The sequence below is a fragment of the Lissotriton helveticus genome, chromosome 1_1, assembly GCF_964261635.1.
Source record: "Lissotriton helveticus chromosome 1_1, aLisHel1.1, whole genome shotgun sequence".
Lineage (NCBI taxonomy): Eukaryota > Metazoa > Chordata > Amphibia > Caudata > Salamandridae > Lissotriton > Lissotriton helveticus.
The window spans coordinates 494997407-495013750 of NC_136057.1; the positions used below are offsets into that span (position 1 = coordinate 494997407).

At 47.5% G+C, this 16344-nt stretch overlaps 1 protein-coding gene across 1 annotated transcript in view; it reads left to right on the forward strand.

Annotated features, from left to right (window-relative positions):
* Positions 1–2427: 2427 nt before the first annotated feature.
* ABTB3 (ankyrin repeat and BTB domain containing 3) overlaps positions 2428–16344 on the forward strand; it is a 778151-nt gene continuing 764234 nt past the window's right edge. The window contains exon 1 of the mRNA XM_078673942.1: positions 2428–3480. Coding sequence (XP_078530068.1) covers positions 2601–3480 — 880 coding nt within the window. The 5' untranslated portion in view covers positions 2428–2600. The remainder of the gene's footprint in view (positions 3481–16344) is intronic.

Consider the following 16344-nt stretch of genomic DNA (forward strand, 5'->3'; position numbering starts at 1 on the left):
TCTGATAAAAATCATAATTTTCAAGGTTTATGCTGCCTGCTGGTGGATTTCTTGTGCAAAATTGCAAATTTTGCAATCTCGCAATTGCGAGATTGTCGCTGCCCGCCGCATCTACGTGTTCGCAAGTGTTTACTCCCGCAAAATTGTATAGTATTCTAGTTGGCAAGTCCGACCAAGCCAAAAATCCGCTTCGCACGGATTTACGAATTTTCGGCAAGTTCGTGAGAGTTCGCGGATTGCGAACTTGCCGAAAATCCGCAAAATCCGCGAGCGGAACGGATTTTACGCCCATGCTTAGGCAGTATGTTTGAGGGGAAGACCATCCTAAGACTGAATGGTCTAACAACGTCTAATACCGGGTTAAGAAGTTGAATTCAATTCCCTTAGCTACTCGTTGCCTGTTTCCCTGTTGAAGAGCGCTGTCACGCAAGTCATTTTGTGCCACTTGGTGGATGTAAAATTGTAGTCCTTCTGTTTTTGCGAAATGTCCCTTTCTTTGGCTTTCGATGTTTGGTCACCCTACATTTGGTCACCCTACACTAACGTTATTTCAACACCAAGCGAATAGTGGGCTGTCATTGCTACATGATTTGGCACGCCAGTGACTACTGGCACCCCTTGTCATTTTGCTTCACGCCCACCGAATCCACTTTTTCAAGAATACTTGTGCATGTGTGTGCGCAGTATGCATTATCCCCAGTACTAACATTGCCCTATCGGAGACCAGTAAAATCAATAGATTGTATCAAATCTTGGAGTAGTCGTCATTACAAATAAGAACACTTGCATTTTTGCATGGTGTGTGTGTTACCACGTCCCCCAGCTGTTTTGGAACACGCTTGTGCAATTCAGGAAAGTGTTCGATGACAGGAAGAATGCACATTTACATTCAAGCCTTAGCACTAGGCATATATGGTGACAAGCTGTTGGGACGCGGGACAGCAGTGAGGACGTAACATGGTCCTATGAGTGATGACCCTTTCACTTCAAAACGGTTCGGAACGTACAAACTAGGCCTGGTGGTGATTGCATCTGTCACCACGCGTATCATACTTTACATTTGAATCCTAAGGATATGACCTCAATAAAGACAGATGTTCTCAAAAGACCGACTGACTATATCAAAGAAAGAATTATTCATTCCAAAAGCCTTGAGGAAGCCCTGCCGGGCAAAATGCACGTCGGCTGCTGTGTGAAATTTGGAATAAAGATTGATTATTGAAATCTCGACGTGGATTTGGATCACTTTGTGGAGTTTTCTGTGTCATTTAACACACTTTTTGAATGGACGAACAACATTCAACGTTTTTGCTTTGACAACGACTGAATTGTTCTAACAACTTCTGTAGTGACTTTGCTCTAGTGTGCTACAGTGCTTACTAGGTGGATTTGGATTTGGGCTACTTTGTAGTTCCAAAAGTGTAATACTCTAGGTGGATGAGTATTTGGCAATGTTTTAGCACCCAATAACAAATGGTTGGAGAGTGAAATAATGCAATTCCCATGGCCTCTGTACATATGGTGATGTGCATATCAAGATAGCATATCCACCCATTCACTTTATGTAAACGTCTAATCCCAGGTTTAGAAGTTGCTTTCAATTCCCTTAGCTACTTGTTGCCTGTTTCCCTGTTGAGGAGCGCTGTCATGTAAGTAATTCTGTGCCACTTGGTGGATGTAAAATTGTAGTCCTTCTGTTTTTGCGAAATGTCCCATTTTTTGGCTTTCGAGGTTTGGTCACCCTACATTTGGTCACCCTACACTAACGTTATTTCAAGACCAAGCGAATAGTGGGCTGTCATTGCTACATGATTTGGAACACCAGTGACTACTGGCACCGCTTGTCATTGTGCTTTACGCCTTTACGCTTTACTAATCCACTTTTCAAGAATACTTGTGCATGTGTGTGCGCAGTATGTATTCTCCCCATTGCTAACGTTGCCCTATCGGAGACCAGTAAACTCAATAGACTGTATCAAAGCTTGGAGTAGTCGTCATTACAAATAAGAACATGCTGCATTTTTGCTTGGTGTGTGTTGCCACTTCCACCAGCTGTTTTGGAACACGCTTGTGCAATTCAGGAAAGTGTCCGATGACAGGAAGAATGCACGTTTACATTCAAGCCTCGACATTCATTTTCTGTTTCAGAACGTGTCAGTGTGATGGATGGCTCGGGGAGGGAGGGAGGAGATGGGAGTTTCTGAATGAGACCATGCTCGCTGAAGAGAGTGGCGCGTCCAGTTCCCGCGCAGGATTCTGCCCACACTCTTGACATTCCAGTTCTGTAGCGCCTCACATTCCCTGCTGCTGCTGCTACTGAATGGAATGTGCCACCCGCAGACTCCATTGGCTGCCGGGCCTCCTGCTCTGCGTAGCCCCGCCCCCAGCCTTCAGGCTGCTTTTGGGTCTGCTGTATAGTGCAGTGCGGGATCGGAATTGGGCAGCCCTGGTGCATTGCTGCTGTTCTGCCGGGAGAGTGAGTGAGCGAGCCTCCCTCCATCCGCTCCACGCCCAGCTGTTCGCTGCCCCGCTGCGCACCTGATGCGAGCGCAGGTGCCCTAGCCCCCCTTGGCCCCTCTGGTGCAGTATGAAGTGCAGCCATGGCACGGAGAGCTAAGACCGCCGTGAGGACGCTGGAGGACTCCACGCTGGACTCCGGGTATGGTGGTGCCGCAGGCTCCCTCCGCTCGTCCAACCTCTCCCTGGCGTCCGATTCTCACCCGGCGGCGGCGCCCCCCCATGGAGCCAAGGGCGGGCCGCTAACTGGCTCCATGCACAGCCGGCACAACAGCTTCGACACCGTCAACACTGTCCTGGCCGAAGACTCGGAGGTGCCGGACTGCTCGGGCCAGTGCTCCCGGCTGCCCGAGCTCGACGAGGTGCCCTGGACCCTGGAGGAGGTGGAGGCGCTGCTGCGCAAGGAGCCCACGGGCGCGGCCCCCCTCGGCCGGGATGCGGTGGCCCGCCTGTCCGCGCTGCTCAGCCGGGCGCTGGTGCGCATCGCCCGGGAGGCGCAGCGGCTGAGCCTGCGCTTCGCCAAGTGCACCCGCGCCGAGGTGCAGAGCGCCATGGAGGTGGTGCTCACCTGGAGCCTGTCGGCGGGCGGCACAGCGGCGGCGCTGGGCGCCCTCTCCCTCTACAACATGAGCACGGGCGGCGCCGACCGCCTGAGCCGGGGCAAGTCTGCGCGCTGCGGGCTGGCCCTCTCCGTGGGCCGCTTCTACCGCTGGATGGTGGACAGCCGGGTGGCGCTGCGCATCCACGAGCACGCCGCCATCTACCTGACTGCCTGCATGGAGAGCCTCTTCAGGGAGCTGCACCGCCGGCTGCTGCAGGCCGGCCCGAGGCCCCCCGACAAGGAGGACGGGGAGCCCCCCATGTTCACAGCCGAGGCAGTGGAGCAGACCGTCAACAACGACTCCGAGTTCTGGGGGCTGCTGCAGCCGCACCAGCACCTCATATGCGGCAAGAATGCCAGCGGTAAGACGCACTTTCCCTTCTGTGCAAGAGCGTGAAGTTTGTTTTAAAGTAGAGCGCTTCTTTCTCTCCGACCCCCCCTCTCTGCCATTTCGATACCAAACACATTCAGCGCTGCTTTTCGTCCATCCAGCCACTTCGTCTTTTCATGCGTCCATCTGTTTGTCCTATTCCTCATATGTCATTCTATTCACCCGTCCATTCATCCATCTAACCTTCGACCACTCATCACCTACCTACCCACCCCGACTATTCGTCCTTCCACTCGTCCATTTCCCCTCTCCCCCACCCAGCATCCACTCACCCTCCCGCCAGCCTGCATATCCATCCATGTATCCGTCCACCTGTTGATCAGATCTACCACTATCCTGCCACCCCCCTTCGTTCACCCATCCATTCTTCCATTCCCCTACCTGTCAGCATAACCCCCCACCCAACGAACTGTCCATCCATTCTTCCATCTAGCAGCTCATTCGCCCCCCCCCTCCGCCCTCTCCTGACCCGTTCAGACATTCGTCCAATCTAGTCATCCAACCTCTTTCTTTACGTATGTATATCTGTCTTGCTGTCCACATGTCTCTTTACGCACCCCCCCCCCCCCCCCCCGCTGGTATTAATGTATAACAGTGTGCAGCGGGTCGCTGTGTCGCCAAGGCATTAGCAGCCCAGTTATCTCCCGGAGCCCCCGGCGGCGATGGTCTCGCCCGCTCGGGGAGGCTGGGCTCTGCAGTGGACGCTGCGCCCAGGTATCCGGTGTCACGCGCAGCCTCAGCTCTGCTGATCTTTTTATATTCACTCGGTGATACCAAAGCCACCGGTCCTGCTTGCATTTCTGACAGGTGCAGCGTTGCATTTCCCATGTCAGGGCTTGACCTTGACTGCATTCACGGAGCGCATCTCCGAGCGCACAGAGGCGCGCGCTCCCCCAGGACACCTCTGCAGTGTAAGGCAGCGTCGTATAAGCCTCTGCAAACAGGCGTAGGGTTGGGACGCGCACGTCTGTGCAATCACACTACAGCCCACACATGCCACCCTCTGTAGCACAAGGTGTGGCTGGATGGCAGCAACTTTTCATCACATGTAATTTAGTGTCTTGTCCAACCCACTCATGCAACAAAAGGTATATTTCCTACTTCAATGTATTTGCCAAAACCAAAGAGCTTCTGGTGATGTGGAGCCTACTAATTCTCAAGGTCATCTTTGAAGAAGCAGCTTTTCTTTTTTAGGTGTCGGGTTCTATCTGAGTATCTGTTGCTTGTCTGTTTTTGATTCACACTGCTTGTGGGGGGTGGCTTGTGATTTCTGGCTGGCTGTGTATGTAATATGAACAGAGATGGTCTCCCTCCTCTGCTTTCGAGATGCATGTTGTATAATAAAACACAGCGACATAGCCTGACTGCAGTATAATGCAGCACTTTGCCCTAGAGGCGGTTTTTTTGGCCATATATGTCTTTACCTTGAATGTATTTAAAATATGCAGTCAAGCCACCGCGACCTCCTTGTTAGCCAGGCAGGGCTCGCGAGCGCAGGATGCAAGGGGAGATAAAATGGTGGACTCGTTGGCCGAGAGCGCCCCCCATCCGGTGTGTCCCCCTCTTCTCTGCTGAAGGTGGACCCCTCCTATTCACATGCAAGGCCGAGGACCCCCTGGCACTACCGCCCCTTACTTCGTGACGTCATGAATCACGCACGCCATACTTGTTGCGCAGTGCATCACGCACCCACCCTCCTCTGTGCGTGGAGAGGCCACTCACTGCTCAATGCTCGTAGTTTCATGTTGTCTCTCGCCTCCCTGGTGGAATGGACAGTATTTTTAAACAGAGTTTTGTTTTATTTACTGCGCAGTTTTAATAATAGGGACCAGTGCCCTACTGGCGTGACACTGAAAGGGCGTGACACTGGAAGGGCGTGACACTGGAAGGGCTGTTTCAAACCTGTCACCTCAGGGACACACAATCTATTTACACAAGGCTTCATATTGGTCGAGCCCCTTCCGCTGAAAGTGAGCAGGACACAGAGCGGGGAGTGTAACAACCCACAGACAGTACTGTCATCCCTCATCCGTTACTTAAGCTAGCTCAGCGGGTGCTGCGCATGCACCGGCGCTAACAGAACCTTAGCGATGACACTTGGTACCTGATGCACGATTTGCATGGGGATAAAGCTTAAAAAGCCTAAAATAACCATCAGAGTTCTAGGCCTTGATGCGCTGGAGGTTGGAGGCCGACCTAAGAGTAGGTGGGCAAGAGAATGGCAGAGAAGCACGAGCTGATCTCCCACTATCATGGTTAGCATTACAAGAGCAGCCATCTTGTATCAGATGGAGGGGTGGAATATGAGGGGTGGAACAAGGCTCGGGGCTCATTTTTGGAGGCTGAGTGGGCCACAGCTCGGTGTCCCCTGTACTACTAAAGCAACATTTCCCAGGTGAATGTGGACACTTGAATCACAGTGCACTGGAAGGCGAGGGTAGGATGGCACAGAGGCAGCTGAGCCCCAGATCACCACAAGACCTGTTGTGCGGAGGAAGAGGTGGATGAGACAGCAAGTTAGCACGGAGAGTTGAGCCAAGAGTCCGCTCTGGCTCTAAGAGCCCCTGCAGGAGCCGAGCCTTGGAAATATATGCCATGCAAATTATGCACCAATTATAATGTTACAATATGATAGTGTCTTCTAGATTCAGAGAAGTGTTTTTCCTTCGCAGTGGAAGCGTTTCTCTTTAGAATATCAGATTATTATGAACTAAGATGCACGTCACTTGTCTTGTGCTCCCTATGTCTTTTAGCGATGGGTTGCCCCTGGGTAGCCATGCGCTAAACACGTGCATATTCATTCATTCATTCATTGTGCACCCTATATATGGCGCCCAGGGACATAAGAGCTCTTCATAACAGACACCGACTATGCCAAAGGTGTTTTTTGAGCTTAGGGAGGTTCGCTGGACGCACAGGAGGCTGGGCTGAGGCCAGGAGTTCAACGTGATTGGCTGCTGTGGCCCCTAGGACGTTTTAGGCTCGAGTTGACAAGATGTTCTTGAGCTTAGACAGAGCCGGCATCTGGATTGAGGTTTCAGTGGTTCGCCCCCTTGGGGTGTGGTGGGCGGATGGGGTGGTGTCGGTCCTGTAGCAGAGGTACAACAAGCTGACCTTCATGTTGTGGGCCATAATGGGGTGGGCTTGAACTTCATCAAAAAGCAATAAACTGACTTTCTTCATCACAACATGGGAGTCTGTGAGGCTGTGTCCTTCCAACCTCAGCGTCTCAGTCCTAGGGGCGGTAGTCTGGCGTTAATGTGACTGATGTCAGTGATATTAAAGGTCCCCTCTGGGTAATGTAGTCATACTGTCTCAAACCCTAGCAGACGTCATTAAAGGAGCGTTCTAGAATGATTATTGTTGACTGTCAGTGACGCAGGACTGAATAAAGAGACCGGGTTTCCCCATTACACTATATGCCCCCTATTAGAGTTAAACGTGCAGAATAGAGCATTCCTTGCAGCTGAGGGCTTTGGGGCATTCATAACTCACCAGAAATGAATGCACGGGCCCCGCTTTACTGCCGTGTTTTTCCGGTGCCTCGTTGGTCAGATGTACTGGGTGTGGGAGTATGTTTTTGACGAGGACGTGTGACGTGAACTCTGGAGTCCTGTGCCCTCTCCTTGCGCTCTGACCTCTAGACCTCACATTCTAGGGGGGCAGTTCCACAGACAGGTGTTACATTTAATTCACAGCAAAGGAGCACGTTAGGATTGGATGAAAGGGCCTATTTATGAAATCCCTTCTGTAAAGTCAGAATGTCAGGGGGTCTGCGGGATTCCAGTCGAGCACAAATGAATTCCAGCAGCGGTTTCCGGGCTGGGCCTAACCCCACTGTTGATTCAAGACACCCTGTACCATAACCGAGGAAGCTGTTGTTAAGACTTAGATTTGATATATAAGCCTCCTTTCAGCCTTGTCATTCAAAATCTATTGGACATAACTACACTGAGGATTCAATTTGTAACGTTCTAAATAACGTAGCATAACGTGATATACCAGCAAAACAAACTTACTACTTCAATTTGGCATACCATACTGTTGTGTCCTGCGAGACACGTTCGAGTGTCTCGACAGGCACAGAGTTAGTAGCCACTCCCCTATGGGAGTGGGCACACTTGCACCCCCACACGCATCCCTCACAGGCGTCACGAGTGACGTGAGCCTGTTAATAAAAGGTCCCAGTTGCACATTCTCGTGGCCAGTTACGAGCACATTAAGTATGACTCTGGCGACGCCAACATCCCTCCAACATTAAGAGAACGTGCCTGGTTCCTGCTTGTGTTTCAGAGCCAAAAGCGAGTCGCAAGCTAACTGGCCAATAACACACCGAGTTATTTTGTGTCTACCATCTCGGAGTAAATCGTTGTGCATGGTGGATACAGCTGTTGTGGGTCTATTTAGCTAAACGTTGTAAACTCTGTAGCATCTGTGGGAGCACAACATTAATTAATTTGTATAACATTCATGCTTTTACTTAAGTACTTCAGAAATGCCCAGGAATTTCGCATATTTTTATGGTGAGGGAAAATGTGATGGCTGACAAGCTCAAATTAATGTGTTTCTCCAGTGCAAGTTGGATAATTATAGGGTTATAGTACTTAAAAGTTAGATTACCATACATCTGGTTGACTGTAATTCAGTGTTTGTATGAAATATAAAGAATAACTCTCAACGCTGATCTTTTTTTTTTTAAATTATAAGCCACAGTTTCCCCATTTCATCCCTCCTGCCTTCCTCATGCCTGCCTGTAGCTTTTGCAAGTGCAGCTGCACTTTAATTGGCCTTTCACCGCAGTTCATATAAGCGGAGGGTGAAGACTAGTTATGTTATGTTATGTTAAGTCTGCTTATATAGCGCATGGCTACCCCGGCAATGGGGCGTCCCAGCGCTGTACTTATTCTATCCTGGTTGTGAGTACGTGAATACATTTTCGGGAGCCGAGACTTAGGGCTAGATGTAGGTAATTCGTATTTACCGATTCATAAATACCGAATTTTACCGATTCGGTATTTATGAATCAGTAAATAGGAAGGGTGGAGATGTAGGTATTTCTAGAAATTGAAATACCGAATCGTTAATATTCGGTATTTACCGATTCCGTAAATACCGAATCGGTATTTCCTATTGATTCCTATGGGCTGTGAAGCCCATAGGAATCAATGGGAATTACCGATTCGGTAATTACCGAATCGGTAAATACCGATTTCTGCCAGGGTGCAGGGGGTGTCACTTTGACACCCTCTAGCACCCCAAATACAGGCATGTGTGCCATGTGGCACACAGACATGCCCTAAGGGCATGTCTGTCTGTCACATGGCACAGGTGTGCATGCACACATGTGCATGCACACCTGGATTCAGTATTTTACCACCCAATTGAATTGTGTGGTAAAATACCGAATCTGAAAGGCCTTTGGGACTCAGAAGAGTCCCACCTACATTTGGATTTACCGAATCAGTAAAATTACCGATTCGGTATTTTTACAGAATCGGTAAATTTGCCGAATCGGTAAATTTACCGATTCTGTTAATGTTAATGTTAAAATAAATTTATTAATCGCTCGTACGCCCAAGGGCTTCATGGCGCTGTAGGAAGGAGCGTAACAGAACAATCCCGGTAGAAGTGAGACAACTCAGTAATGCGCCTGCGAGAAGAGCCAGGTTTTCAGAGAGTGTCTAAAACTGAGGATGTTATCATTCAGTTTGAGATCAAGGGGGAGAGAGTTCCAGAAGGCAGCTGCAAGGTGGTCAAAGCAGCTGCCTCCGAGACGTTTCCTCTTATAGGGAGGGACGATCAAAAGGGATTTATGGATGGACCGGAGATTCCGGGAAGGGCTGTATCTTTTGAATAGATCTCTAATGAATAGGGGGCCAGAGTCATGTAGAGACTTAAATAAGATGCATCCTGCTTTAAAAGCAACGCGTTGCTCAACAGGCAACCAGTGTAGCTGCTTCAAGCCAAGTCTAACAGACTGCCTCTTGGAGAGATTCAGGAGGAGTCTGGCTGCCTGGTTCTGAACGAGCTGGAGGCGTTTAAGCTCTCCAATTTGAAGGCCAAAATAAAGGCTGTTAGAGAAATCTAGTCTGGAAAGAACCAGGGAAATGACGATCTGTGTAAGAGCAGCCGGGGAGAAAAAACAGGCAATTTTCTTAATTTTCTTCAGCTGGAAAAAGCTGGATGACACGACTGCTCCTACCTGTTTTTTTAGAGAGAGATCCTCACTAATGAAAATTCCCAGGCTCTTAACCGAGGATGACTTATATGGAGGGGCACCCATGCTAGAAGGCCAGAAGCTAGGGTTCCAACTAAGTGCACTCTGTCCAGGCAAGACCAATTCGGTCTTGCCTGGATTAAGTTTCAGATGATTGCAGCTCATCCAACTCATGAAGTGGGACATGGTGTTTTGAAATTCTACCACTGAGTCCTTGGTGTTCAAAGGGAAGATGAGCTGCAAATCATCTGCATAGTTGAGGATGGTGACTTTCGCATTCCTGAGGGAGTATAAAAGGGGACGTAGATACAGATTAAAAAGCAGGGGTGATAAAGATGAGCCCTGAGGTACCCCACAGATGGTAGATATAGTAGGGGCAGTGAAGGAACCCAGTCTAACTGATTGAGTGCGGCCAGTGATAAATGAGCGGATCCAGCTCAGCGCAGGGCCCCTAAGACCTGCCTGCTCGACACGGTCGACCAGGATGGCGTAGTCGACCGTGTCGAACGCAGCAGAGAGGTCAAGTAGCACCAGAGCCTGGTGGATCCCTGCATCCGCGTTCCGCCTCAAAGTGTTCTGTACCGAGAGAATGACTCCCTCAGTAGAGTGACAAGGGCGGAAGCCAGCCTGATTGGGTGCAAGGTACTTTGATTCCTCCAGAAATTTGGAGATGCTGTCACATACATGAGCCTCCAAAAGTTTGGCGCAGTAAGGCAGCAGGGATATGGGCCTATAATTGAGCGGATCGAGCGGATTGGATCCTGGCTTTTTTAAAAGGGGAATGAGGAGGGCCTTTTAAAAATTATTTGGGACTTTGCCCTGTGTGAGCGATCCATTCAGCATAGAAAGTAGACCCGCGGAGATGCTAGTTCCTACTTCATTCAGAATATAAGGGGGGCAGATATCATCAGGAGAACCTGATTTAATCTTAGCAAGAAGTTTAATTAAATTAGCACTATTGATGGAGGGAAAAGAATCCAGGGTCACAGGATTGTAAAAGGTGTCCGCCAAAAGGAGGGGGGACTGAGTGGTGGAGATACCCCGTTTTATAGTGCAGATTTTGTCAACAAAGAAGGAGTTTAGCGAGTTACAGAGCTCCTGAGTGGGAACCACCGGGAGAGAGGTTCTGTCACTGGCGCTAAGATTTTCCACAATGTTGAACAGTTCTCTTGATTTGTTGTGAGCATTTAGAATTTTTTCCGAGAAATATTCTGTTTTATGTTTCTGAATGAGCTTTTGATAGTCCTTTCGGGCCTTACAGTAATTGGCTCTATCTTGTTCTGAGTAGGCTATTCGCCATTTTCGCTCCATTTGACGAACTTCGAGTTTAAAAGTTTTCAAAAGAGGTGTAAACCACCTGTGAGCGTCATTGGGGCGAGAGCGGGGAAAATTGATGCTGTAAAATAAAGGCCCCTACATACCAATTTCTAAATACCGGTCGGTAATGGCCGAAATCGGCCGTTACCGACCCGTATTTTGGCTCCTACATCTGGCCCATAGTGGCTTATTATGAATTAAGCTGTGTGGCAGCGGGCTGCCACGCCAGCAGCCCACTGCCACACCGCCAAAGTCATAATGCAACTGTCTGCTGGATTCCGACAGGAATCCGGGTCAGGCTGTCCTGTGGCGGCTGGTCCTTGGCAGTGCAGTGTTAAGGCTCATACGTGAGGCATAGCAAGGCACCACAATGGGAACGCCATTGCATGTTCCAGTAGGGCATGGACTGTGAAGTCCAGGCCCTGAAGGAACTGGGGGTGCATGCAGACAGGGGGGCACACTATGTGCCCCCCTGCACACATCCCCTGGCGCAGATGCACCAAGGGGCCTGTAGGGCCCCCTTTGTTTCCTCACCACCACACTTTTCATGGCGGGCTTACCACCATGAAAATGGTGGTGGTGAGAAAACTCCTAATACGCATGGCGGTGCCACTGCTGCACCACCAGCATATTAGGGGTCTCAGATCACTGCAAGACCACCAAGGATCACGAATCACTGGCGGTAAGAGCAGTCCAGTGGCAGTCCAACCGCCCAACTTGTTATAGAGTGGTCAGGCTACAGGCTCGCTGCCACAGTGGGTTTGTCAGTCCATCGGAACCCCAAACTCAAAATAAGGCGCAACAGCCACGGCCAGTGCAGGTAAAAGCAGTGGGCTGGGTGGGGGATGGGTTTCGAAAGACGACGACAAGTGAAAATTATTTATTTATTTAATTTTCCCTCCTGGTTGTCTGTCGAATCCTGTCGCCCCCCCCCCCCAACCCGGCCCCACCGCTCCTATTTGCATGTGCCACGGCTGAGGCCAAAGCTTAGTTCATCATACTTTGACCCAGAGCAAGAGATAGAAAAGCAGAAAATAGAGAAAGGAGGAAAAGTGAGATAGTAAAACAGTGACAAACAGGGATACAAAAAATAACCTGAAGGAGTGAGATAAAGAGATAGGAAGTCGAGGATGGTGGTAGAAAATGGTATAAGATTGAACCAAGACTATGCAGCCTAGTTGTATACTGCAATCCTGGAATTTGACAGTTCCAGCAAACGACTCCTAAAAAAACTTCCCCCCCCATCCCCCTACAAGACCAAGCATGGAAGGGAAAACAAAAGTCTGGGAGGCAAAAGAAGCTGAAAGTCTAATTTGAATTGCCTAAATCACTCAGGTTTGTCGAGTAAAACAGGGCTGGAAGCACATTTCTCAGTTATTTTATATTTGGTTAAGCTGGTTGAGTCAGCAACAGACATCTACGACTCAATGAAAAAATGGTAGAAAAAACCTGGACGTCCAAAAATGACTTTATCTAAATGAGTATTTATAGCCAACCTATTTGTTCATGGTTATTATGTGTGATATAGGTCAGGCAATATTATAGGACCGAACTACATTCTCAAACCTGGTTGTTCTTATTTATGATACATAGTTGTTTTGGGACTTCTTATGAAAATCACGACTGAAGAACTGAAAGATTTTAGTTCAGCAATGATGACCTCCATTTTGTAGCAGGTTGGGTTAGTGCCTGTTAAGAAGGCCATACACATGAAGGACGGACGTTGCAATTTGTCAGAGCTTGTTTTACTTTGTTGCAGGTTTTCCAAAACTTTACTGATTTATTTGGCATCAGAAAGCACCCATTGTCATAGTTGTCCCTGGCACTGAAGGGAACTACTTTGTGTGTGGATGTGCTATTTCTGAAGAAGCAAAATGCAGGCACTCACTGTGAACACAGTCAATGGCTGAAGTGTGCTGACTCACTGAGCTATGCTGCAGTGGGTGGAAGTAAAATGTGATTGACACAATTACAGTCCAATGGATGAAGAGGGCTTAATGAAAGGCCCAATAACTATATTTATTATGGATGTATGTCATTACCACGCATGCTTTTACAACGCATGCATTTACCACGCAACTTTCACAACGCAAGTCATTACAACGACTTGCGTTGGGGGGTGCTGGATAGTGAATAGTTTAATTTACTATTCCAACTCCAGTCCCCGTGGATAGTAGGGAAGGTTTTGGATAGTAAATGAACTATTCCCTACCCTAGAGCGCCCCCCAGTGCAAGTCGTTGTAACGACTTGCGTTGTATAAATTGCGTGGTAAAGGTACTGCGTTGTAAAAGTTGCGTGGTAAACGCTGTTCCCAATTTATTATACATACAATCACTGTAAAATCAAAAGGAACTAACACCAGACATGAGACCTTCCGAATAATGTGTACAGGTCACAACAGAACTCCACTTTTTTTTAGCTATACCTGACCCAACCTTGTACCAGTCCTGACAGCCTTGCTGCATTGTTCACCCTAGAAGAGGCTAGGAATGGTTTAAAAAGGTAGCCACTACATGCATTTCTGCAATGTAAACTATTTAATTTCTGTAGTTATAATTAAAGGTGATGTATTATTCTAAACGGTGTTGCCTTTCGGACCTATTCCTGTGGTGCCCAGGTGGCCCACTGATTTAAGGAGGACAAATTGGTTAGGACCAAGTTCTGGACAGAGGCTCAGATCTATGCACACCAAGGTAGCAAGATGGTCTACTTGCATTACCCAGAAACCTGTTCCCCAGTCGCAGCCCATATTCTTCGAGAAGGGCCTTCTCACAGATTATGGTCAGGGGGACAGGTTTTAGGCTAATGAATATATTATGTATCGGTAATCTTCATTACCTGAAACCTCAGTCCTCCCTGTCCCTGTCTGAGATCCCTCCGTCACCACCCTTTTGGTCTCTATTCCTCAATGCAGCTTCCTATTAAGGGATTCCTGTCTTGAATAGGGGCCTTTTGTGGGCGGAGGGAAGGCTCATTAGTGAAAACAGAAATAGGACTTTTGAGCTGTATCTAGCAGGAGGTCCTCTTCACAGAGTATGAACTGGGATGGGGAGGACTTAGGTTTTAGGTAATGAAGATTACCGATAAGTAATATATTAATTTCTCACTGCTATTTGTAGATATGTGGATTAAATACAGTTCTTATCTAATTTTTTTGCACTTGAAAATTAACTTTGATATGCCTTGTGGCTGATATTGGCATAGTCACGTCTCTTTGAGTAGGGCCATGAAACTGCTGTGCTACTTTATAGGTCGAGCTTCAATCGACCTGTTATTTCTCTTCTGTGTTGTTTGGCAAACCCACCGATTGCCATTGGTTACTATTTGTGGCATTCAGAAATGTTAGATTCTTATTGGTTCATTTCTGTTAAAGTCCCTTCTTTATGTGTTCAGCTCTATTTCCAGCTATTTCACTCAGACAGCAATTTTGTCGGCGATCACACAGCTATGATGGCCTCTTTTCCCTCCTCCCATCTGCGTGTGATGGCACCTCCTCCGTTTTGAGACAGAAGTCAAAACAAGGAATTTTAATGTTGCATGAGCCCTGCATATGTCTTCTTCTTCTGGGACACGTGAAACATTGCAGAGCGTGGAACATGGAAAACTTTGCTGAGCTTGCCTTATGCCTTCATTCATCTCCATTAGCATCCTCCCACTCCCAACGATAGATGCGATTCTCACCAAACTCTATTTTTATAATATTTTATACTTTTAATAAGCAACGCAGCACAGGCGGGATGCTGCACTGCTTACTAAAAGCATGTAATATTGAACAAAAACAGTCTTGCTAGCTGTGCCTTTATTTTATTCAGCACTGCTCGTTTACAGTGTAGTGTAGTTGTTACGTCTGTGAACATTTTTCCAAAGTTCGCCACCTTGTGGTTCATTACTTCAAAGGTGCCCGGGTCTCAGTTTGGTGTGATGGACATTTAAATCCTGTTGTTTTATGCCTCCCATATGGCTTTTCCCGGAAGACTCATTTTTTTCAACGGATCCGTGCAGACTTAAATTATGGATTTTTCCCAAGAACTCTCAATGAGTGCCCAGTTTATTATTTTTTCCTCTCCATTAACTATTGTGGCCAGTGGCGGCTGGTGACACTTGAAAGTGGTGAGGTGTAACATTATTGATGTACTGCACTGCGTCGACAGTGCGTAGTGAGCGAGCCCGAACAACCTATGGGGTGGCTTGGGGGGGATTCTCCTCCCAAGAAAATTTTGAAAAAAGAGTGGACAAACGGTGCAATTTCAAGCAAATTTGAGGAAGCAGGAAGGTTAATAAATCAGTTAGTGCTGGGCCTAATTAACATAGATCAGTCACTGCATAAGAAAAGCTACTAGAGGCTGCGCAGTTGGCGAACAATCGTTGCAGGTGGCTAAAATGACAATGTGCAACTGCAAATACCAAGAGCAGCTTTTGCAAATCCCCATGTCCTATCTATCCCAAATTCATAGTCCCCTCACACTTTTTTTATCAATACATTAGCTGCAACGAAACAACGTGTCAACATAGAGAAGAGTAAGTTTAGCAGCAGCACAGTAGACGGGACCCCGTTAGTATGCATGGTCATATCACCTGAATTCAGAACAATACCGGCCAGAGATTGCACTCTCTCTATCTCTCGGTACCATTCTCACAGATTTGTGTACTAGCCCTTTTCAACTGCTTCGTCAGTAGTATGAAGCGCTAGATGAGTGCAACTACAATATAATACAATGAACTGCACTGGTCCTATGGAATTTAAATTTGCTAGAGGAAGTTTACAACATTGATACACCTGGATCACAACAGACCAACATTTGATAAATAAAAAGACAATTAAGACCTCGTGAACACGTCCCCCAAAAAAGCATTCCTTGTAAAGTTAGGGCTGTACTTTCAGTTTCTAGTGTACCGGCTCTCTTCTTAAGATTTAAAAGCTAAGAACCGCGCACAGAGTTCGAATTGTCCCACTATGAATTGTTCCCATCTTCCTGGTGAGCGTTATACCAAAATACTATATTCCTCTGTTTACATACAGAGCGCATAATACACATATGCGCCACTGTTAAAATATTTAATCACTGCTATACTATGTTAAAAATGGAGTATAATAAAATGACAAAACTAAGTTTAATATAATAAAAAAGACAGACAGAATGATGTTTTACATAAAACAAATTTCCTTCTCATGGCTTACTTGCCCCATGTCAAGAAAGCTCTGTTCGATGACCATAAATATCAGTCTGACATATGCTAAATAATGGATAAGGCTTATGGGCAGATGCATTTGAAAATTGTGGTATAAACATTTACAAAAC